The following is a 24,366-nucleotide window of genomic DNA, read 5'->3' as shown; positions in this document are numbered from 1 at the left end:
TTAACATTTTCATCATGTGTCTACCTTCAAGGTTTATTCTTGATACATTCTACCAGATGTAATGATAGGTCTGTCTGTGAACTTCGGTTGCACTCTCACTCTCAGTGTTGAAGCTATAAACCGCATATTTTGGCTAATATTGCACGTCACATAAACCGAGTTGTGTCTGGAAAAGTTTATGTTTTAATGTCAATCGTGTTATTTGTCTTTTTTTTATAAAAGAAGCAGAGTAAAGAACCATTTTTTACTTATTTTTGTGCTATATATTACTATATTTACTGTATATAGTATTATATATTTATAGTATATTTAATATATATATAGTAATTAAGTATTATTAACTATTATTATAGTAATTATTTAATACTAATTATATATTATAATAAATATATAATTATTAATATAATTTATTAATATAGTTATAAATAATTATATTGATATATAATTAGTATTAATTATTATTATATTAGTAATTATAGTATAATAATATATGTTAATATATCTGAGCACACTACTCAAATATAGACCTTGATTAAATTCTAGAGAGATAGCTTTGTTTCCACAAAGCTTTATACTGAACCCATAAGTGTGAGGCCAGAACACCCTCACAATAAATGCACTATAATAGCAGCTAGTAATGTTTAAAGAGGTGTAGATGTGTTAAAATACTAAATGTTTTTTAGAAAGTTAAAAGTATAGATAGATTCATGATAGTATACATGCTAGTATTTATCTTGGAAGTATAGATCCGCTATAATAAACACTAGTATTTTCTAGAAAATATTGATGGGCTACGTGCACACTTGTGTTTCTCTAGAAAGCATAAATATGTTGTAATATATGCTAGTATTTTTTAGAAAGTATAGAACTGCTCTGGTACTGATTAGCAATTCTCTAGGAGTCAGAGAACCATTGTATTTTTACCCAATTACAGATCCCACCACTTTTGGTTAAGTTTGAATCTTAGACTTTCATAGTCATCTTAGGTCATGTAAATGATCTATACAGGTCAGGCTAGCTCAAGACTATGGAGCTGCTGCAGTAATTCTCTATAATGATCCACAAGACAGTGTGATAGGGGTGAACGCAACCTACAATGAGACCTTCCCAAATAGCTGGTATCTACCACCCTCAGGAGTGGAAAGGGGTTCAACTTCAATATCGAAAGGAGATCCACTCACACCAGGTTTTCCTGCTAAAGGTTTGTTTGCAACCAATTATCTAGTGTGATTGAACAGTGTGGGAGTTGTACCATTTAATGGTTATTTGCTAAATATATTTGAAAATATATGTAGAGGAGGGGTTATCAGCTCTTGGCAAAAAAGTGGTTGTTTTAGTGTTGGAATATTTAGGTTGTAGGCTGGCTGAGCAAATAAAAAAAGAACTTGTCAAAACTTATTCTACAATGTTTGCCAAATAAAAACCTTGATAAAGAAAATTTAATTTGTACCAAATAAATGTTAAATAAAAGAGAGTATGTTGTATTTGGTTCAGTTTAACCTAGTAACTAAAGGTAATTCAGTATATTCTAGTAGTTTCAAGTGATTCAGTATAACGTAGTAACTACAGGTGATCTGGTATAACCTGGTAACTACAGGTGATTCTGTATAATCTAGTAACTACAGGTGATTCAGTATAATCTAGTAACTATAAGTGATTCTGTATAACATAGTAACTACAGGTGATCCAGTATAACCTAGTAACTATAAGTGATTCTGTATAATCTAGTAACTACAGGTGATTCAGTATAATCTAGTAACTATAAGTGATTCAGTATAACCTAGTAACTACAGGTGATCCAGTATAACCTAGTAACTATAAGTGATTCTGTATAATATAGTAAACACTACAGGTGATTATGTAGAACCTAGCAACTACAGGTGATCCAGTATAACCTAGTAACTACAGGTGATCCAGTGTAATCTAGTAACTACAGGTGCTTCAATATAGCCTAGTAACTACAGGTGATCCAGTATAACCTAGTAACTACAGGTGATCTGGTATAACCTAGTAACTACAGGTGACCCAGTGTAACCTAGCAACTACAGGTGATCCAGTATAACTTAGTAACTACAGGTGATCTAGTATAACCCAATAACTACAGGTGATGCAGTGTAACCTAGCAACTACAGGTGATCCAGCATAACCTAGCGACTACAGGTGATCTAGTATAACCTAGCAACTACAGGTGATCTAGTATAATCTAGCAACTACAGGTGATCTAGTATAATCTAGTAACTACCGGTGATTCAGTAAAACCTAATAATTACAGGTAATTCTGTATAACCAAGTAACTACAGGTGATCCAGTATAACATAGTAACTACAGGTGATCCAGTATAACATAGTTATATAATCTAACTGATCATTATGAATAGATGAACTTAGGGAAATTCTTTCCATTCCATTTTTGAACAAGAGAGTCATTTCGGTACTCGCACCTGGAAGCAAGCAGTTTGAAAATGAATGAAAGCTTTGATGGGCTGCCAGTATTAATATTAAAATACGGTCAACATGACAATCTAATAGACTTCAGTGAATTATAATTATCGACATTTTTAATGAATCTACATATAGTTTTTTTAGCATATTATTATAATATTATATATTACAGTGTAGTACAATACAATATAATGCACTAAAATACAATACAACTTAATATAATAGACCAAAATTTAATATAATGTTATATTATAACATATTATAATATAATATGAGAAAACAATATAATGTCATTTAATGTCATATAATATAATCGACTTAGATGCAATATAATATAATAACATACTGTTTGTGATGTGAAGTGATATAATGTAATTTAATGCAATATACTATAACATATATCAGACATTTTGCTGATAATAGCAACTAATCTTTTCTGTTTTCAATTTTACAGAGTATGCAATTAGAATGACTGTAGAACAGGCAAGGAAGGAGAAAATGATTCCTGGAATTCCAACACAACCAGTGAGCTATGAAGAAATCAAACCTTTCTTTGAGGCACTAAGTGGTGAAGAAGTTGATTTGGATACCTGGAAAGGAGGGCTAGATAAGATCACTTACAGATTTGGTGGAGTTCTCCAAGCTGGCAAGTGAGTGATTCACTGTTTACACACATTTTCTTCATTACTTTTGCAGTGCTAGTAAAAATGTAAATCTATTTATACATTACTTTTTTACTTTTTTCATATTATATAAATATATATATATAAATAATAAGGCCGGGTATTCAACTAGTAAATATATAATAATTAATTTTTGCATTAATCCTTAATTAACCCAATAACTCGATTGGCTAGTTATTCCGATGAAGTTCTGATTATTGACCAATCAGATGTCTAGTGACAGTATGTCATACTTAAAGGTTGACTTGCAACAAAATTCACATTACAGTTATTTGGTATCAAAAGATTCACCATGTCTTACTCTGTTGTGCTGTAGGTACAAAATATATGGGAATGTGATTACAAGCTCTTAAAAGCTAAAAAACGAACAGTTAATCGCAGCCACACGAGACCGCCGTAGTTTGGATTCGCTTTCCAAAACGGCTCAAATGGGACGTAGTTGTTACAGGATGGTTTCTGTTTACACTTTCATGCAACCTTATTTATCAAAATATTTTCACAAATATACTCCACGCATTCAATAAAACCATGTCTATTGTTCTTACGCGTCTGTTTTATCGTAATTGTAATGCTGTCACTTTTAGCACTGATATCTTATAACTTACCGTAAAAAATCGTTAAACTTGTTAACCTTACCGCGATAGAGTACATATCATTGTCTGATAATCATGACGAGTCTGTTGGTCACCTGTGATAATAGAAAAGTGCTGCAAAAATTATTTGCGAAGTATTGGGTCACATGATCAGATTACGACTTGCCGATTAGACTAAACCGAAACAAACCTGTAAAGTAGCAAGCATCTATATTTGATACGGGGTCTTCGGTAAAACCCGAAGTGTTTGTCATAAACTAATGCTACGATAAGTTTTATACTGAGCTTTTTATTGGCCTTTCAATTCACATAAGAACATCACGTGACAAGACAGTAACCAAACTGTAATGACTACGTCAGAGAAATAAAGAGATTCCAATCTACGGCGGCTTTTTCGTTTTTGAGCTTTTAAGAGCTTGTAATCACATTCCCACATATTTGGCACTTACAACACAACAGAGTAAGACATGGTGAATCTTTTGATACCAATTCACTGTAATGTGAATTTTGTTGCAAGTCAACCTTTAAAATAAATGAGAAGTAGGTTGGAGCATTTCACATGCCTATAGCACAATTTGGACCAATAAAAATGTGTGTCACATAAGTTACACTAATGAAAATGCATATCATACAGCTTAGCCTAATAGCAATGCATGAAGTTTAGGTCTGACCAATGAAAATGTGTATCACATAAATTGAACCTGATGAAATGAATTGATGATATGATCTTCATTTCATCGTATGTTTACTGCTTTATTTATAGTGGCAGTCATTGCCGACATTATACAAGTAGTTAACATTATATAACATAGTTATAACATAGTTAACATTATATAACATAGTTATAACATAGTTAACATTATATAACATAGTTATAACATAGTTAACATTATATTGTTGGCACCGGAAACGCTCATGCAGTTATCACTTTAGGGGAGATAACTCTATGGTTAACATTCTTTTCAGGTGTCTCTGCCTTCAAGGCTTGTTCTTGATACATTTTACTCAATGTAATGATCCAGTAAGTCTGTCTGTGAACTTTAGTTGTACTCTCAGTGTTGAAGCTATAAACTACATATGCTTTGATGTTAATAATGTTGTCAGTTTTTTTTTATAAAATAACCAATTTTAGTTGTCAGTGTTTTTTATAAAATAACCACTTTTAGGTAAAGATTATATTTAGTTCAAACGATCTGATGAAATGAAAACAAATATCATGTAATCATGAATTTTGGTTGGATGCTTAATCGATTAACGAGTATATTCTAAGGCAGAAATGTCCAAAGTCCGGCCCGCGGGCCAATTGCGGCCCGTGGTCAATTTTCATCCGGCCGGCATCCTGTGTCATAAAATGATTAAAATCATTAACGTCTGGCCTGTCTGTAGACTTAACGTTTGTCCTTTGAATTAGCCTTTGCACCCTAACGGCCGGTTTTTCAGCATTGCTTAGAGTGTGTCTGAACCCCTAAAGACCAGAATTCCGCAATCACATGGCTTTATTTACAAAAGCTGTTGTTAAGTAACAGCGTAAACCAATCAAATTCATTCTTGTACAAGTTGATTGACCAGAAATTTCACTTCCATTTGTAACAGTTTTTAAATATCTTTACCTACTTCCTTCGCTTTATTAACAAATTTTATTAGAAAGATATCACACAAAAAATCGATACGAATCGTTTGTTGGTGGATACTAACAACAGTTTCCAATATATTTTAAGTCATGAAATGATGATGAGCGTAATGAATATGTTGCTACCGTGAATGTTTTACAAATTTTGTATTAAATTGTACGAACTTTTATATTTTAGTCTGAATAATAGTGAAGTGCTGTTTTTTCTGTTTGATGACGTTTGGTATGGGTTGCTCAACCTTTTTACTAGTGTTTTACCAAATATCATTGTATTATGAGCACGTTTATTTATATTTAATAAAAGTATAAAGATTTTGGATCGTTGGTCAGATTGCCCAGTGTTACTGACACGCATACACAAAAACTGAAAGTTTCCAGAGATTTGAGCATTTGAATAAGAAAATGCTAAGCTGGTTTGGGTCGACGTATTAGTGTGAGAAGACATTCCCTGTTATGAACTTAAATAGGAGCCATGTGAGGGAACAGCTATCGGCCTCTCATTTACAAAACACATTTTGCATCAATGCTACTGCCATTGAGCCAGACCTGGCCTTAGTCTTGCACTCTAGATCTGAATTTCACCCATCACGCTAATAAAAACAAATATACTTCACTTCACTTTTCATTAAACTAAATCTAAATACGTTTTTTTTTCAAATTCTCATTCCAAAAGAATAAACATTTAAAGATCCAATCAGCATTTATAGTTACTGTCATATTGCAAATGAGCCCTGCACTTGTTGATATGACTATTACCTGTTTATTTTTCTGGGAATGTGTTTAAAAATTTTATAAATATTAAACTACCATGGTGAAATAATTTTTTATGTTTCAAATGTAATTTGTACCCGAGAGTACAATTACTTCTGTTGAACTGTCACAAAAAAGTTAGTGTTAAAAGATTGAAATTATGTGAATATTATATTTCAATTATAATGTCAATGCAACTTTGATATGCATGTTTCAAATGAATCAAAACACATGCTTAAGATAGCTGAAATTATAACAAAAAAGAAAATATAAAAAGCAGATTGGCTCGGTGAAATTTATTTATATTAATTGCTGTTATATGTAAAAAACGTCTCCCAAGGTTGGCCTCCTAAGTTTTTTACACACCAAATCTGACCCATTAAATTTTTAACACACCAAATCTGGCCCCTCAAATTTTTAACACACTAAATCTGGCCCCTTTGCAAAAGGTTTGGACAGCCCTGTTCTAAGGAGTCATGTACTTAATGCTGTCAAAGCTGTCATTACGTAATATTTGCTCTATTTACAGAGAGTTTCAAATTAAGAACTACAACACGGATGAGAGAAGAAATATAACCAATGTGTTTGGCATTATCCGAGGGAAAGTAGATCCAGGTGAAGCTCCACGCTTTTACAGTCACAGATATTGTACTACTTCTTCTATGCAATAATTAGTAGAGCTGTTACCATGACAACTCACAGAAACTACATTTTGCTGAGCTTCTACAAGTTTATTTACATGTAGATAATATTGCAACTAGTTGATCTACAGATTAAGATAGATTAAGATAGATTAAGATGGATTAGGATAGATTAACATAGATTAATCTATTTTAACCTATCTTAATCCATTTTCAATCTATTTTAATCTATGTTTAATCTATTTTAATTCATTTTTAATTTATTTTAATTTATGTTTAATCTATTTTTATCTTAATTCATGTTAATAATCTAAATTGATTAATTTAGATAGATTAATCTATATTAATCTTTATTATATGGCATTGTAGTATCGCACGGGGTGTGTCGCGATGCTATCACTGCATGGAAAGTTAGTAGTTGTTTCCAGTAGACTGCTAGTATTTTCCCTGGTTAGTGTTGAAGTTGCACTGCATGCTGTTGTCTGATTAAGTTGGCAGGTCTCAACAGGTTTCTGATTATACGTATAGTACTAACAAGCCTAGCGAACCCCAAGATCCCTTTCATTTTCAATCAAGTAACTGCCAGGTGGATAATTTAAAGTCTGGCTCTCAGGAACCAAACAGAATTTGAAATCTAAATATATTTAGCGACCTGGTGAAAGTCATGGAGCATATGCATAGGAATTTGGGATAAAATTGTTCAACAAGTGTGAAAATGCATTTAAACAGACTAATTAATACACGCACCACATACACGCACCACATACACGCGCCACATACACGCGCCACATACACGCGCCACATACACGCGCCACATACACGCGCCACATACACGCACCACATACACGCGCCACATACACGCGCCACATACACGCGCCACATACACGCGCCACATACACGCACCACATACACGCGCCACATACACGCGCCACATACACGCGCCACATACACGCGCCACATACACGCACCACATACACGCGCACACATACACGCGCCACATACACGCGCCACATACACGCACCACATACACGCGCCACATACACGCGCCACATAAACGCGCCACATACACGCACCACATACACACACCACATACACGCGCCACATACACGCGCCACATACACGCGCCACATACACGCACCACATACACACACCACATACACGCGCCACATACACGCGCCACATACACGCGCCACATACACGCACCACATACACGCGCACACATACACGCGCCACATACACGCGCCACATACACGCACCACATACACGCGCCACATACACGCGCCACATACACGCGCCACATACACGCACCACATACACACACCACATACACGCGCCACATACACGCGCCACATACACGCGCCACATACACGCACCACATACACACACCACATACACGCGCACACATATATACAATGCAACAGTGAGATTTAGCAATATAGATGATATTGCATTATGTTAAATTCCATTATCGTATATATTATTATATTCTACTGTTTATTGTATTATGTTACATTTTATTATCGTATATATTATCATGTTCTAATGTTTATTGTATTATGTTAAATTATATAGTAGTATATATTATTATACTCTACTGTTTATTGTATTATGTTAAATTATATTATCCTATATATTATTATATTCTACTGTTTATTGTATTGTGTTAAATTATATCATCCTATATAAACTATCATGATGTGTTATAAATTATAATATATAATAATATATTCATTCAAATTATTATGTTATACTAAATTACATCATATTACGTTATTTTATACTATGTAATATTGTATTATGTTAAATTCTACTCCCTTATATAATATCATTATGCAATATTTTATGTTACACTGTTTATAATATTTTATATCACACTTAAATAAAGAAACATATAATAATGTACATATTAATGAGGTAGAAGATAGCAGCTAGTCAAGTTCCTCCTGTTCCTATTTCACTCAGCCATCACTTTTATCTAAAAGAGAATATGTACTCTTTTGCAGCTATAAGATACATAGTAAGGTATGTAGTCTCTCAATTATATTATCACGAAGAAGAATTAGAACTCACTTTTTATCATATATTTGTATATTATTCTATATTTGTTATATTTTTATATAATAATAAAGGAAAAGAACTATAATGTAATTTTTTATGTATGTAATATAATAATATAAATACTTATGTATTGATTATATATTTAACTATATTATCATACCAATAAATTTTTATTAGAAAAATGATCTTGAACAACCTGAAGTCTGATAGTTTGTCCGGCAAGCATCTGATTGATCATGAATTAAAACTACCTGAATCATTAGCCAATCAAGCTATTTTGCTAATTAAAAGCTACTGTACAAATAGATTATTATATATTTATATGATAATAAAATAAAGTAACAAAAGCATACTAATAACTGAGCTAGTACTAAATACTCTGTGATTCGTTTAGTACTTATTTTATTTACTTATTTATTTTATTTATACATTTATTCGTCTTCACTCAAAATGAAACCAGTTGAACCCAAAAATTAAATATGGCATCTTTTGATCTCTGATTGGACAATTATGTGTACTGATTTAGATCGATACATTCTGTTTGGAAACCATCGAGATGCCTGGATGAATGGAGCGGTTGACCCAACAAGTGGAACGGGTGTTATGATGGAGTCAGCTAAAGCCTTCTCTGCACTTCTCAAAACAGGTGCTACACCAAATAAATACTAAAAGGTGTATAGTTAGGCAAGTGACACTATACTTAAGTTGAGTACTAGCAGCCAATCAGAATTGATTATTTGTGTTTAATATTTGGTCCGTTTGCTTACTTTTTTAATGCACTAATTTATTTAAAAAAGACACAAATGTTGCTATTTTTATAATCAAAGTACAAGGATGTCACATAATCTTAACCACAAAAAAGCTGTGTTTATCCATCTGTCCGAAGCTGTGATGGGAGCTTTGGAAAAAAAGATCGCATTGTGCGGGATTTGAACTCACAACATGCAGCTTGGTAGACCGACACTTCAACTCTTACGCAGTTGATACTGTGCTTAAGTTACACCTAGTAAAGACTTGATTATGTGTGTTTAATATATGGCCGGTTTTCCCACTTTTTATTGTAATGCAATAATTTATTTTGAGACCAAACAATTTTTAATAACGACAACTTTTATAATCAAAGTACCAGAATGTTACATAATCTTAACTATAACAAAAGCCATGTTCATCTATCTATCCGAAGCCGTAATAAAAGGTTTCGGAAAAAAAGATCGCATTGTATGGGATTTGAACTCACGACATGCAGCTTGGTAGACCGACACTCCAATACTGGGTGCTAATCGGCCGCCTTTTAGCCTTTATATTAGCTTTTTTAATAATAACTGTAAACTTTTTACAAGTACATAGATTTTTAAATTTTCCTCTTTCATCTAGCTTTTGTGGGTACGCAAGCTTGTAAATAGATTTTAGACTCCTGTAAAGTACATTGTGGTAAATGTCACACAGTTTCTGCTGTTTTCTATGTTTACATTCTTGGTAGTTCTCTTTTCATTTAGTATTTGTATGTTTTACAGGCCTTTTGATAATGTTTGAATTACAACGGATATTAGTCTCAATACTGTACAAACATAAATGTACTGTCTGTGCCAAAATTGCAGATATTAGCCGATACCATACATTCATAACAATATCAAGGCTAACATTTGTGTACAATGTTCACTATAACAAACGCCGTGTTTGTCTGTCTGTCTGTCTGTCTGTCTGAAGCCACAGCATAAGAAAAAATATTGCACTGCACGGAAATCGAACCCGAATATTCAGCTTTTCAGCAAAGCGCAGTACCATCTGCACTACTTGACCATCATGCTGTGTCATGGAATAAATTTGCACATACTTATTACACCTGATGATCTCCTACAGCACACAGAACTGCCAGCGTAATTGTATCTATACATTCATTAAAGGCATAGTTTTGATAAATTTCACAACCAAATTTCAACATGGTGTCGCAACTCCGAGTCGCCATTAACCAAGCGCACTGCACTACTAATTGAGTACTTTTACTAATCATGGAAAGTCTGTTTGCCTTCACTAGTTCACCAGGTTGCTTGTATCAGATAATTCTTGAAACTTGTAGGATGGAGACCTCGTAGAACTCTAATATTCTGCAGCTGGGATGCGGAAGAATATGGAATCATAGGATCCATTGAATGGCTGGACGTAAGTTCAGTTGATATATTACCATTTTGAGCTTAGTAATTGTCTGACCCTGACTGTGTTAAAATGAAAGTTAGTAACTGTCTGACCCTGACTGTGTTGAAATGAAAGTTAGTAACTGTCTGACCCTGACTGCGTTAAAATGAAAGTTAGTAACTGTCTGACCCTGACTGCGTTAAAATGAAAGTTAGTAACTGTCTGACCCTGATTGCAGTTAAATAAAACTAGCATTAATTTTGTTATCTCAACAAAATCTATTTACAACAAATTAATGAAAACTGCAGTAGGTTGTTGTAGAATGGATATCCAGTAAACCACAGGGTTTAACACTTTGATACCTAATCTTGTGTATATACAAGTGGGTTCCCTGATCCTAGACTGTATTAACAATCTTTCCATCAACTGTGAAAGCATTTAGAACAGCACAATTCTTTTTAAACCAAGTATCATAGTGTAGCTCCAAACTTTTGAAACTCAATAAAAAATCAATAGGAATCAACCAAAGTAAATAGTTTTTACACTCTCTTTAAAAGTGATGCTTTAGAGAAAACTGAAAAAACGTAATGATTGAAGCATACCGAGTCTGATAGAGTGTATATATTTGTTATGAATAGAAAAACAAATAGTTTTAGAGTAAAGGCTCTTGTTGTTAAAGAGAAGAAGCTTTCTAGCTTTGTTTAATTTGAATCCTTCTTTACTAAAAGTTTCAACCAGAAACTTTTATTACAAACTAATGTTCTGTCCGCCACAATTTTTCATTTTTCAGTCGGTTAGAAGTGTATTCGGTCTTTTGGTGATATTTCCAAAACTAATAGTGCATTTGATATTAAACTAAAAGCAAATTACCCACAAATCGATCAAAGTTTAGTACTTCCATATAAACTAAAAGTGCAGAAAAGCAAAGTGAAACTACCTCGTGGAGTTTACTCTGTTGTAGAATCACATGGGAAAACAACTCTTTGAGTTATCATTTACCAAAGCTTCAAATTGTTAACTCTTTGAACCCTGGCTGGTGTTGTCAATTTGTGTTGGTAATCCTAAGCAATTTCTCCAACGATCCAAAGTTTTTAAACTTTTATTCAAGGGGTTAAACTAATATAAATATTTCAGCGGAATCACTTTATGAATTAAATAATAATGACATAAGTTTGCTAGCTTGCGCTTCTTTTTCAGGAAGTGAGAGTGTTAATAGCTGACAGGGCCTTGACCTACCTTAACTGTGATGCAGGAGTTATGGGTACTGAGACCCTGGTTGCTTCAGCATCTCCGCTTTTATGGAAGTTGATATATGACACTTCAAAACTGGTCAGTTTTTCTAATGAATTATATTTTGTAGATGTCTGACCTTGTCTCTAAGTTCTGTAAAAATGTAGACATTCATCATTCTCCCACTTCCTATGACGATGACCATTATTGGCAAGTTTCAACAGTGGTTTGCCATTGCCCTCTGTTGGGTGTTTTTATTGAAACAATATATTTAGTAGCTGGCCATTGGCACACAGAGGAGCTCCTCTGCCCTTTGTCGGTCTTTTTAGTCCTGCAGGGTTGCTAGCCACCCTCTTCATCCACACTGTGGCGCAGACAAGGAGCCCGTTGAGTCCCCGACAACCGGACTTGGCCAAAGTGCAATTGTTGTTGCAATTGTTCTCTCCCTCTCTCTCTCTCTGTCTCTCTCTCTCTCTCTCTCTCTCTCTCTCTCTCCTTCTCTCTCTCTCCTTCTCTCTCTCTCCTTCTCTCTCTCTCCTTCTCTCTCTCTCCTTCTCTCTCTCTCCTTCTCTCTCTCTCTCCTTCTCTCTCTCTCCTTCTCTCTCTCTCCTTCTCTCTCTCTCCTTCTCTCTCTCTCCTTCTCTCTCTCTCCTTCTCTCTCTCTCCTTCTCTCTCTCTCCTTCTCTCTCTCTCCTTCTCTCTCTCTCCTTCTCTCTCTCTCTCCTTCTCTCTCTCTCCTTCTCTCTCTCTCTCCTTCTCTCTCTCTCCTTCTCTCTCTCTCCTTCTCTCTCTCTCCTTCTCTCTCTCCTTCTCTCTCTCTCCTTCTCTCTCTCCTTCTCTCTCTCTCCTTCTCTCTCTCTCCTTCTCTCTCTCTCTCCTTCTCTCTCTCTCCTTCTCTCTCTCTCCTTCTCTCTCTCTCCTTCTCTCTCTCTCCTTCTCTCTCTCTCTCCTTCTCTCTCTCTCCTTCTCTCTCTCTCCTTCTCTCTCTCTCCTTCTCTCTCTCTCCTTCTCTCTCTCTCCTTCTCTCTCTCTCCTTCTCTCTCTCTCCTTCTTTCTCTCTCCTTCTCTCTCTCCTTCTCTCTCTCCTTCTCTCTCTCCTTCTCTCTCTCCTTCTCTCTCTCCTTCTCTCTCTCCTTCTCTCTCTCCTTCTCTCTCTCCTTCTCTCTCTCCTTCTCTCTCTCCTTCTCTCTCTCCTTCTCTCTCTCCTTCTCTCTCTCCTTCTCTCTCTCCTTCTCTCTCTCCTTCTCTCTCTCCTTCTCTCTCTCTCTCCTTCTCTCTCTCTCCTTCTCTCTCTCTCCTTCTCTCTCTCTCCTTCTCTCTCTCTCCTTCTCTCTCTCTCCTTCTCTCTCTCTCCTTCTCTCTCTCCTTCTCTCTCTCCTTCTCTCTCTCCTTCTCTCTCTCCTTCTCTCTCTCCTTCTCTCTCTCCTTCTCTCTCTCCTTCTCTCTCTCCTTCTCTCTCTCCTTCTCTCTCTCCTTCTCTCTCTCCTTCTCTCTCTCCTTCTCTCTCTCCTTCTCTCTCTCCTTCTCTCTCTCCTTCTCTCTCTCCTTCTCTCTCTCCTTCTCTCTCTCCTTCTCTCTCTCCTTCTCTCTCTCCTTCTCTCTCTCCTTCTCTCTCTCCTTCTCTCTCTCCTTCTCTCTCTCCTTCTCTCTCTCCTTCTCTCTCTCCTTCTCTCTCTCCTTCTCTCTCTCCTTCTCTCTCTCCTTCTCTCTCTCCTTCTCTCTCTCCTTCTCTCTCTCCTTCTCTCTCTCCTTCTCTCTCTCCTTCTCTCTCTCCTTCTCTCTCTCCTTCTCTCTCTCCTTCTCTCTCTCCTTCTCTCTCTCCTTCTCTCTCTCCTTCTCTCTCTCCTTCTCTCTCTCCTTCTCTCTCTCCTTCTCTCTCTCCTTCTCTCTCTCCTTCTCTCTCTCCTTCTCTCTCTCTCTCATAGTCGGTTGTTTCAACATTGACTTCTTTATGGTTTAGGCTTTGTCATTGCTTTCGATGCAGCTCAGTTTTCACAAAATGATGCAATATACTACATTATGTTATTTTTGCTTAGTGTTACATGTATATTATGTATTTTGTAGTATAGTACACAAAAATACATCATGCTACAGTGTATGACAATGTATGCTTTTCTATTATACTGAAATATATTGCAATATTTTTGCTTTGTTTGTAAAATAATTTACTTTCCTTTTGCTGAGATATGTATAATCATAACAGGTCCAAGCAACATCAAACCCTTTCATCTTTATGAATGACTCATATACCTCCTCTGTTACATCACAAGTGTACTCAAGCCCTATATTGACAGATTGAAAGATTGGTTAGAACTCTTATATAGGAGTTGTCAACACTTGCAGGTTAATGCGCCAGGAGGAAAGTCTCTCTATCAACAGTGGCTGGATGTGACAGGCAATAAAACTGACCCCGAGTCTAAACCTCTGTAAGTTTTTGCCTCCAATTTAATGCTCTAAGTAAATTAAATAAAGTAATTTATTTTGAAGTTTATATCTATTTATATATTTATTTGTATTTATATTTATATATTTATATATTTATTTGTATTTATATTTATATATTTATATATTTATTTGTATTTATATTTATATATTTATATATTTATTTGTATTTGTATTTATATATTTATTTGTATTTATATTTATATATTTATATATTTATTTGTATTTATATTTATATATTTATATATTTATTTGTATTTATATTTATATATTTATATATTTATTTGTATTTATATTTATATATTTATTTGTATTTATATTTATATATTTATATATTTATTTGTATTTATATTTATCTATTTATATATTTATTTGTATTTATATTTATATATTTATATGTATTTATATTTATATATTTATATATTTATATGTATTTATATTTATCTATTTATATATTTATTTGTATTTATATTTATCTATTTATATATTTATTTGTATTTATATTTATATATTTATATATTTATTTGTATTTATATTTATTGGTATTAATAATCATCAACAAAATGATGTTTTTCATTACATGCCAATAAAAAAAATGAAAATACAAAATCAGGAATTATTGTATTCCTATTATTTGTGTTACAGGTTTTAAAGTTCTGTGTAAACTATGCCCAGAATGTTTGTATTTATCCGCCGGCACATATGAAAAACATCGTTTTCTATTTTGAGACGCCACCATACTATATCCACCATCGTATGTTTCAGTTTATGAACTTTCTGTTACTACAGCCTTCAATTCACTATTCTGACTCCTCCGCAATACTATTAGATTATCAACTTGTAAAATACAGTTGTTCATCTACTTCAATAATTCATGATTTCTGCCTTCAGCTGTGCATGGAGGAAGTAGCAAGTAGTGAACTTTGATAAACTTTTGATTAACTTTTTTTAGAATTTTCAGTCTTTAATGGTGATTGTTTGGAACGGGTTTTACAGGATCGGTGATCTCGGCTCAGGAAGTGACCACACTGGCTTTTTTCACATGCATGGAGTAACCAGCATGGAGTCCTACTACTTATATGACAAGGTGGGCTGACTTTACAATCATGTTAAAGCAGAGCAGGGTTCAGCAACCTTTAACCTTTAACCTTTAACACCGAAAAAGCTATTTTAAAGCCTGGTCCGCATATATGCAGATAAGCACTGGCGACAGCACCGCAAGCTATTGCAGTAAAATGTGAACCTACACGCCGGGAACCGCCGAGTACCACCGGTAGTTGCCGGCGGTCAACGAAAGAGTTTAGCGCTGTTCAAATTTCACGAAAAGCTGCAGGCAAAACCTTCCGAAATGCACTGTACAGGTGAAGGTCACAATTATCGAAACGACGTGTTGAGCGAAAATTTTCATGCGGTTATTAGCGATGAAGCTCTATGTGAACAGAAAACCCCGAGCCTAACGGGTTCTCGCAATCGATATGGGAACCAGGCTTTACCCGGCTTTCACAAAAAAACTCAATGGAAGCCACAAATACTTTTTGACATTTAAAATGGAGAAAAAACGCATTTATTAACAGGAAAAACATACATTTACTTATTAGTGCTTTAGCTACCCTTTTGAAAACAGGCTATAAAGTTAATACTGTATATTGCTTTTTCTTAACCCGCCTTTATATTTTGCATAAACAACTATCATGTGCTGTGAATCCAATGAATGAGAGCACGAATCACAAAAGAGAGCCATATAGATGCCAGTATTTTGGCAGTCAGGGTTTCTGACACACCCTAACCAATGCCGTAATACAAGCAGCCAGGGTTGAAAGGGTTAAAAGTTGTCTATTTTCCCAGGTGACTTCGGTGTCGCAAGTTGCTGACCCTTGGACTAGAGCACATGTGTAAAACTTACGGCCCGCGGCCAAATTCGGCGCACTATATGTAATTATATCCGGCCCGCAAGATAATTTTACGTTATTGTTATTCATGCCAATTGATACGAAGCAGTTTGGGGTTTGGGCTACAGATTCCATAATGCAACGCAACGTACTTTTCTTGTTAATTAAGTCTAGCTATCAAAAAATATTATAAAGTTAGAAAAGTTGATTCTGAAAACAGAGCCATTAATAAGCAATGGATGGCTCAGTATATGTTTACTGACAATGCAATATAGTATAATTTTGACAGGAGACATTTTTAAGGAGAGCAAAATATTGAATACAATGTATTTAAGGTTTAGGTCTGTTTCAGAATGATAATCCTGTATGTTTTTATTCATATTTATGTTCCAAAAAAATTTAGTTTTAGTGTGTTCAATAATTGTTTTTTTTTCGTTCAGCCCGTAACCTACGGTGTGTTTTGAATTTTGGTTCCTTGTACAATTGAGTTTGACATCCTTGGACTAGAAAATATGAAGCTCTGTACTTTTCCACTATAACTACCCTATATTTATATAAATCTAAGATTTAATTGTCTTTCTGTGAAACTCTGTGTCCACTTACAGCAATTAAAATCTAGCAATGAAAAATTCGCACAGCCCTAGATTTGATCTCAGAACCTCCAGATCTAGAGACAGTGAACTCAACTCTTAAGCTACACGGAATACAATGGATTCATTTGCAAATAATCACTACATTGGTTAAGAGACCAATGCTTGAAGCTCTTGCTTGGGGTTAATAACTAGCGCTGTTGACCGATACGCGTAGTGATTGTTAAGCTGGCCTAAAATGCATATATTGTTTTTGTGAAGATTTTAGTAAAGACCTAGCGTTCCAGTTAAATTTCTCAAAATCATTAGGTAATGATTCTGTTACCTGCCCAACGCTGGGCATTTTTCTAGTAATGTACTAATGTATAAAGCAGGGACTAAACCTGCTATAACAATGAAAAGTAATACTTTTTTTTTAAAGTATTTGTTTTAGTAAGGGTAATATTATTGTGGTGTAATCCAGAAGGTTCTGTGTTTGTTTTCTGCAGTTACTCACATAATTAAAAATCAGACTGTCTTAAAAGCAGAGTAAGGTAAGAAACGGGTACAGAAGGCAGGTAACAGCAGACAGATAAAAGCAGATAAAAGCAGTCAAAATTAACCTTTAGAGTTAAATTTAATTTAACTCTAAATTTAGTTTAAAGCACTTGCATCAGATTTTAAAAGATGTTATCATGGAGTAGAAACATTTCTCTATTATTTGAACTTTTGTTTGTTGCTTTAAATGATCTAATTGCCAAGATGTTTCAAGATTAAAATCGACAAAACATGATCACGGTTTAATCGCCTAAATTCTGCAAAAATGATGTCAATAGTTGTGCATATTGCTTATAAGGGACAACTATGTTTTCACAGCATTTAGAGGAAAACATTGGGACCAATCCTAACCATCCTATATTTAGGTCATTTACAAATTAAAACATCAATAAGAATGTATCTGAGGCTATTTTGAAAATTTCATTCTAATAATCAAATAAAATATTAGTCAATAAAGGCGCATAGCCTTACTACTTCAATGCAATGAGAGGGACAAACAGAAAATAGGACCATTGACATCATTTTTGGAGAAGTCTTTTTTTTAGCGTATTAACCACAATCAAGTGTTGTTGATTTTAATCTTGAAACATCCTGGCAGTCAGATCAACTTGAACAACAAACAAATCTCAAGTACTATAAAAATGTTTTTACTTTCCGATAAAGTCTTTTAAAATTTGATCTGAGCGATCTTTTAAATGCAGCTTATCAGGTAGCTGAGTATAACTATATTCAAATTTAAATGTTTCCTGCGCTGTTTAATGTTACCTGCGCTATTTAATGTTACCTGTGTTGTTTAATGTTACCTGTGCTGTTTAATGTTACCTGCGCTGTTTAATGTTACCTGCGTTGTTTAATGTTACCTGTGCTGTTTAATGTTACCTGCGCTGTTTAATGTTACCTGCGTTGTTTAATTTTCTCAAGCTGTTTAATTTTACCTTTACTGTTGCATACATAGCTCAACAGTCAATGTTGAACTATACCTGTAGTCACGCAAGTAAAGCTCAACCTTACCTGCAGTTCTGCAGGTTGCAGTTTGCTGCTTTTACAGTCAAAGACGAAACTGGCAACCTGGTATCCTCTCTATCATACGTCTTACGAGACTTTCCAAGCTGTGGAAGATTTTCTTGATCCAGACTTCCTCTACCACAAATCGATAGCGACCTTTTTTACCGAGATCACGAGGAACCTTTCAGATTCAGTAATAGTGCCTTTTGTTGTTACTGACTACGCTGTTCGTCTGAGACATGTTTATGAGGAACTCAACTCAGCAGTCAGACCAAAGCTTCTCCTCAAAAATCAATCACTAGCTGAGTCTCTTGGTAAGTAAGTATGTATGTACATATGTACGTAGATACATATGTATGTACATACATACGTACATATGTAAGTATGTATACATGTACGTATGTACGTATGTACATACATACGTACATACATACGTACTTACATACTTACATACGTATGTACGTACATATGTATCTATGTACATATGTATGTACGTACATATGTATCTACATATGTACATATGTACATACATATTATGTAAGTTAGGTATGTATGTACGTATGTACATACGTACGTATTTATGTATGTATGTACGTACGTGTGTATGTATGTATCTGTGTATGTATCTGTGTATGTATCTGTGCATGTATCTGTGTATGTATGTCCGTGTGTGTACGTATGGATGTGTGTATGTACATACATACATATGTGCATCTTTGTGTGTATGTACGTATGTACATACATACATATGCGTGTGTGTATACATGTATGTATGTATGTATGTATGTGCGTGCGTGTGTGCGTGTGTGTGCATTTGTGCATGCGCGTGTGCCTGTGTATGACTATGTGAATAATTGAATATACGCATGCACCAGTGTGTTTACGTATACACGCATATGCATGCATGTGCGTGTATATATACAATGTATATACAATGTATTTGTGTGCGTTTGTATGTATAACTGGTTGTACCTGGTTATGCTTCTGAAATATACCTGGTTATATCTTCTTGTTACTATAAATAAATGTACGTATGCATAACTTTTCATTGGTAATCATTATAAAAATGATGTTTTTCATTACAAAACAGAAGTGAGACAACCAAAACCAGGAATTGTTAAGTGAATTGAACAAATGCGTTTTAAAAGTTGGTAATCTAATAATATTTTGAAAGAGTCGGAGTAGTGAATTGTAGATTGCAGTAACTGGAAGTTCCTCAACTGAAACATATGATGGTGGATGTAGTATGTTGGTGTCATGGAACAGAAAACAATGTTTGTCATATGTGGAAGGATAACTACGAATATTCTAGGCATAGTAAACACAGAACTTTAAAACCTGTAACACAAATGAGAAAATAAGCAAGTTTGGAATAAGGCAAAACGTTCAAAGATGTTGTGATGTGATTGATGGAAGCGTGGTGCGCTGGAATACTTGGTCAGTAGTACGCAAGTTTTAGTATAATAGATATCTGTAGGAGGAATGTCTTTTTGGTGAACCTTTTGCTCAAGTTATGTAAAGATCACATTACATTGAACTTTTATTTAGTAACTAAAATGGTGGATTTCTTATGAGCTGATTGGAAGGGTTGTGGTTTTCAATACAAGTAATTACAGCTTCTCCCTCTTTATGGAGTAACAAGTGTTATTGTTTTTACAATGCTAAGCTATGGTGCATTAAAGAAAAAATTCCACAAAATTTTAGTAACTTTATCAGAGAGTATCTTTCTATTATTTGCAATTGTTGTTGATGTCTAAAGTGATCTGACTGCCAGAATGTTTTAAGATTCGACGAAACTTGATTGGAGTTAAAACGATCAGATCAAGAAAAAGTGTGATTATGACATCTATAGTTGCAAAGAGACTGACAGAATAGAGAGATGTGTAACGCTGCAGCTTAAACATAATAGCTGATATCAACTATGGTAACGATAGCAACTAGTGATGTCATTTTGCATGTATTTTTCTTCTGGGCGTTTCAACTAGGATCAAGTTTTGTCAATTTTAATCTTGAAATATCATGGCAATCGGATTAACTCAAACATCAAAAACAATCGCTAATGATAAAAAAAATATTGATACCTTGAGCTAGTCTCCAAAAATTTTTCGTGCAAGTTCTTCTTTAAAATAAGATATTCTTATGCAATCATTGTTGACCTACTAAATAAATAGGTCGGGATTATTAAATACTTAGTATCTCTTTCAAACTTATAGCTTATTACAATAGAATATATGAAGTTCATATTTCACAATTAAACTTCACCAAAATATAGGAATGCTCTGAAAGCTGCTCACTAGTTGCTTTCTCTTTTCCAGATTATCTGTCACATTCTATTGATAAGTTTGCTGCTGAAGCCATCAAGTTTGATGAAAAGGTTGCATCTATTTTTGATCGCGATCCAAGGTTAGTAGTTATCAGGTGATAGCTTCTGCACTTTTTAGTTGATTTTTCACTTTTTATTGTTTTGTTTTCTGCTTGTGTAAGGGTGAGACAACTTCATATGAGTAAATTTTGAGCCATAATCTTCTTTACTCACTGCGGAACTACCACAAATAAGAAAAAAACAGTTAACTAAGGATTTCCTTAAAACTTTGCAGCTGATTGAAAAAGGAAGCCTGATGATAAACTAAATTATAGGTTATTGACTGAAAAGATGCATGTCACACAGCGCTACAAAAGAACGAGTGTATGCCATACAGTGGTGAGACAGTAAGAGTGTATATCATACAGAAGTAAGACAAGAAAGCTTTATATTATACAGTAAAGAGACAGCAAGTGTATATCATACAGTAGTAAAGCAGAAATAATGTATATCACCAAGTAGTGAAGATGGAAGAGTGTATACCATACAGTGGTGAGACAAGAAGTGTGTATATCATACAGTCAGTGCAACAGATAGTTTGTATATCATACAGTTAGTGTGGCAGAAAAGGTGTATTCTATACAGTAGTGAGACAGTAAGAGTGTATATCATACAGTAGTAAGACAGGAAAGGTGTATATCATACAGTAAAGAAACAGTAAGAGTGAATATTACACAGTAGTGAAACAGGAAAAGCGTATGCCATACAGTAGAGAGACAGTAAGAGTGTATATCATGAAGCTGCTGGAAATACTAAACGTGTACAGTGTGTACATAAGTCAAGTAGACAACATACATAATATATACTTTGTTATAGTTGGCTGGATATAAGGACTGTCAATGATCAGCTCTTGAACCTAGAGAGAGCCTTCCTCTACCCACTCGGCATCCTCGACAGGAAATACATCAAGTAATCCTCCTTTGACTTTGGCTATCACTATTATATGTTTACTGTATGTTGTATTGTGATAGTCTTTATGCAAAGTCTTTTAAAAATACTAGATAATCGCCTATGAATAATAATAAAAAGGTTTTTGCTCAGAAAGTTTATTTAACATATACAACTTTTACCATTTTAACTTTTAAATAAAGGTGCTTGTTTATTTCTGTTTGCGTTTAGCCATTGCATAATTTGAATATTCAAAAACTTGAAGCTTAACTAAAATTGATTTTGAAAAGCATTTTGTAATTCTTATGCCACGCATTCATTCAAGATTTAAAACCGTTTATAATGTAGTTGCCATAAGCTAGTTTTCGTTACCCAATGAATTTGAGTAACTTAAGCTAGTAACTGAGCTTAAGTTACTAAAATGAATTTGAGTAATTTAAGCTAGTAATTTGAGCTAATTTAAATGATTACCATGATAAAAGTCGAATTTGTCTTTTCAAAGCCAAAATTCGGCAAAAAAGATCGACCTCACAGTAATCAAACCTATACATGCGGCAAGTGCACCGATGCGAAGACAATTACACTACCACAAAGCCTTGCAGCCAGTTTGGTTCATATAAACATTATCTAAAGTAACAGGAAGTATAAGTAACACTAAAGCGTATCTGATGTTAACAATAAATCATATATCAGATCATAACCAGTAATTTTACTGAGTGCGATCTCACAATCTGTTGTGTACTAAGTCATTAACACTGTTACGCAATTATATACTATTCACTTTGTTTTTTGCTATTGTAAAAAAATTTGCCGTCCTTTACTTGCCACAATCGAGACTATTTTCTAAAGAAATAAATTGTGTGTGGTTTCGATCAATTTTTTATTAGAGAAGGAAAATCCACGAGCCGAGGAGCGTAAGGCCATTTTCTCTGCTCAACTAAGTGAGCGCGCTTCTTTATATACAATAAACTCGCCTGTTCCGACTAGTGAAACTGATCAAAAGCCGTATAACATTAGTAATAAACAGAACCGCTAATCTGTTGGCATGGTTATAATACAGCGATAAATCGCGATATAATATATGGACAAATTAATAACGATATAATAAAAAGAACAACACAGCATGTAAGATATAACATATAAAAATATCTACACGAATTATGACCCGGCGTCCACCACATTATCAATAAGAAATTACGCTTGTTTCAGCTAGACAGATAACACAGAAGATAACAAAATGAGGTTAATTGTTATTGCACTATAGAAGGTCATGAAAATATAACTCCATTGAGTGTTTTTCTATTTTAGACACGTGGTATTTGCTCCAGCTGCCAACAATTTGTATGGCAGCTCAGCTTTTCCTGGTATACATGACTCCCTATATGAGATAGACACGAGCGATGAGCCTGCTTGGGATAAAGTTAAGGTAGGCAGACAAAATGGTCTAGCAATTTTTAGACTATGTTAAAGATGACAATTCCAAGCTTTATGATATATGTTATGCAACAACATAAGCATAAAAGCTTTAGAAAGAGAAATTAAGATACCGTAAAACTTCTAATTGAACGCCGCCATGGCTGTCTATTTTTCAACCCTTCACTCAGGGTGGCAGTCAATTGGAGGTGACGTTCAAATAGAGGTGACATTCAATTAGAGGTTTTGCGGTCACAGGGAAATTCAAACTTTATCGTGAAATTATAAAGTTGCAAACTCTAGCGTTGAACTTGACATTTAAAGGTAGTAAATAAGAGCTAATCACTCTAAAAGTTTACTGTTAGTGAAGCGTTACTACTAGGAGAAGATACTCATTGAAGGAAGTATTACTACTAGGAGTGGATATTCATATAAAAAAGGGTAGGGTAATCATTTATAGAACAACTGTTAAATTGCATTAATATGCAGGAATTATTGTGTAAAACTGGTTCAAAGAGCAAACCAGTTTTGTCTGCATTAGCTTCAGTCTCAACAAAGCCATTGTTAACAAAAACATTTTACAGCCTTACCTGAAACTATGAAGATACTTTATGTGTTTCTATTGGCTATCACCCTTGACAAATTTCACAAAAATATCTGTTTAGCTTAATACATTCATTAGTTTGCTTGTTTCAGGATGAACTAACCAAAGCCGTTTACAGTGTGGAGTCAGCTACCAAGGCCATCACAGTAGATATTATAGTATAAACAGTAATTACGATTTACCGGAATGTTCTTTAATTATTATACAAGCGAACATGCAACTGTCTCTCTTACTAGTAACTAGCTGGGACACTAGCTAGCATTAGCTTCAATGTAAGGCTGCTATCTTCACCAACCCTTTTGTTAGCATTAAGTATTCACCCTGGAAGGAAGGGGGGAGGTGTGCCCACCTACCCGCAAAAATAGACCTGTATAAGCTTAGAATTTTACCTATTTTGTTGAGTTTTTTTAAAAACCTGCAGTCTAGGCTTGACTGCTCCATGTAAAAATGGGTTTTGAAAAACTTAGGCTAACTCTC

General features: G+C 34.5%; 1 protein-coding gene across 1 annotated transcript in view; it reads left to right on the top strand.

Moving 5' to 3' along the window:
- The window catches only part of LOC137398540 (putative N-acetylated-alpha-linked acidic dipeptidase), a 34,709-nt gene extending 10,559 nt beyond the window's left edge, over positions 1-24,150 (top strand). Inside the window, exons 6-18 of the mRNA XM_068084666.1 lie at positions 1,009-1,201; positions 2,896-3,091; positions 6,627-6,712; positions 9,323-9,442; positions 10,874-10,956; positions 12,127-12,258; positions 14,503-14,585; positions 15,598-15,688; positions 18,666-18,936; positions 20,938-21,025; positions 21,801-21,893; positions 23,181-23,298; positions 23,982-24,150. Coding sequence (XP_067940767.1) covers positions 1,009-1,201; positions 2,896-3,091; positions 6,627-6,712; positions 9,323-9,442; positions 10,874-10,956; positions 12,127-12,258; positions 14,503-14,585; positions 15,598-15,688; positions 18,666-18,936; positions 20,938-21,025; positions 21,801-21,893; positions 23,181-23,298; positions 23,982-24,053 — 1,626 coding nt within the window. The 3' untranslated portion in view covers positions 24,054-24,150. The remainder of the gene's footprint in view (positions 1-1,008; positions 1,202-2,895; positions 3,092-6,626; positions 6,713-9,322; positions 9,443-10,873; positions 10,957-12,126; positions 12,259-14,502; positions 14,586-15,597; positions 15,689-18,665; positions 18,937-20,937; positions 21,026-21,800; positions 21,894-23,180; positions 23,299-23,981) is intronic.
- The last annotated feature ends 216 nt before the right edge of the window (positions 24,151-24,366 follow it).

This window comes from Watersipora subatra, chromosome 6 (genome assembly GCF_963576615.1).
Source record: "Watersipora subatra chromosome 6, tzWatSuba1.1, whole genome shotgun sequence".
In the NCBI taxonomy this organism is placed as follows: domain Eukaryota; kingdom Metazoa; phylum Bryozoa; class Gymnolaemata; order Cheilostomatida; family Watersiporidae; genus Watersipora; species Watersipora subatra.
Note: the sequence above shows the minus strand (reverse complement) of the source record. Positions and strands in the feature narration are given on the sequence as shown.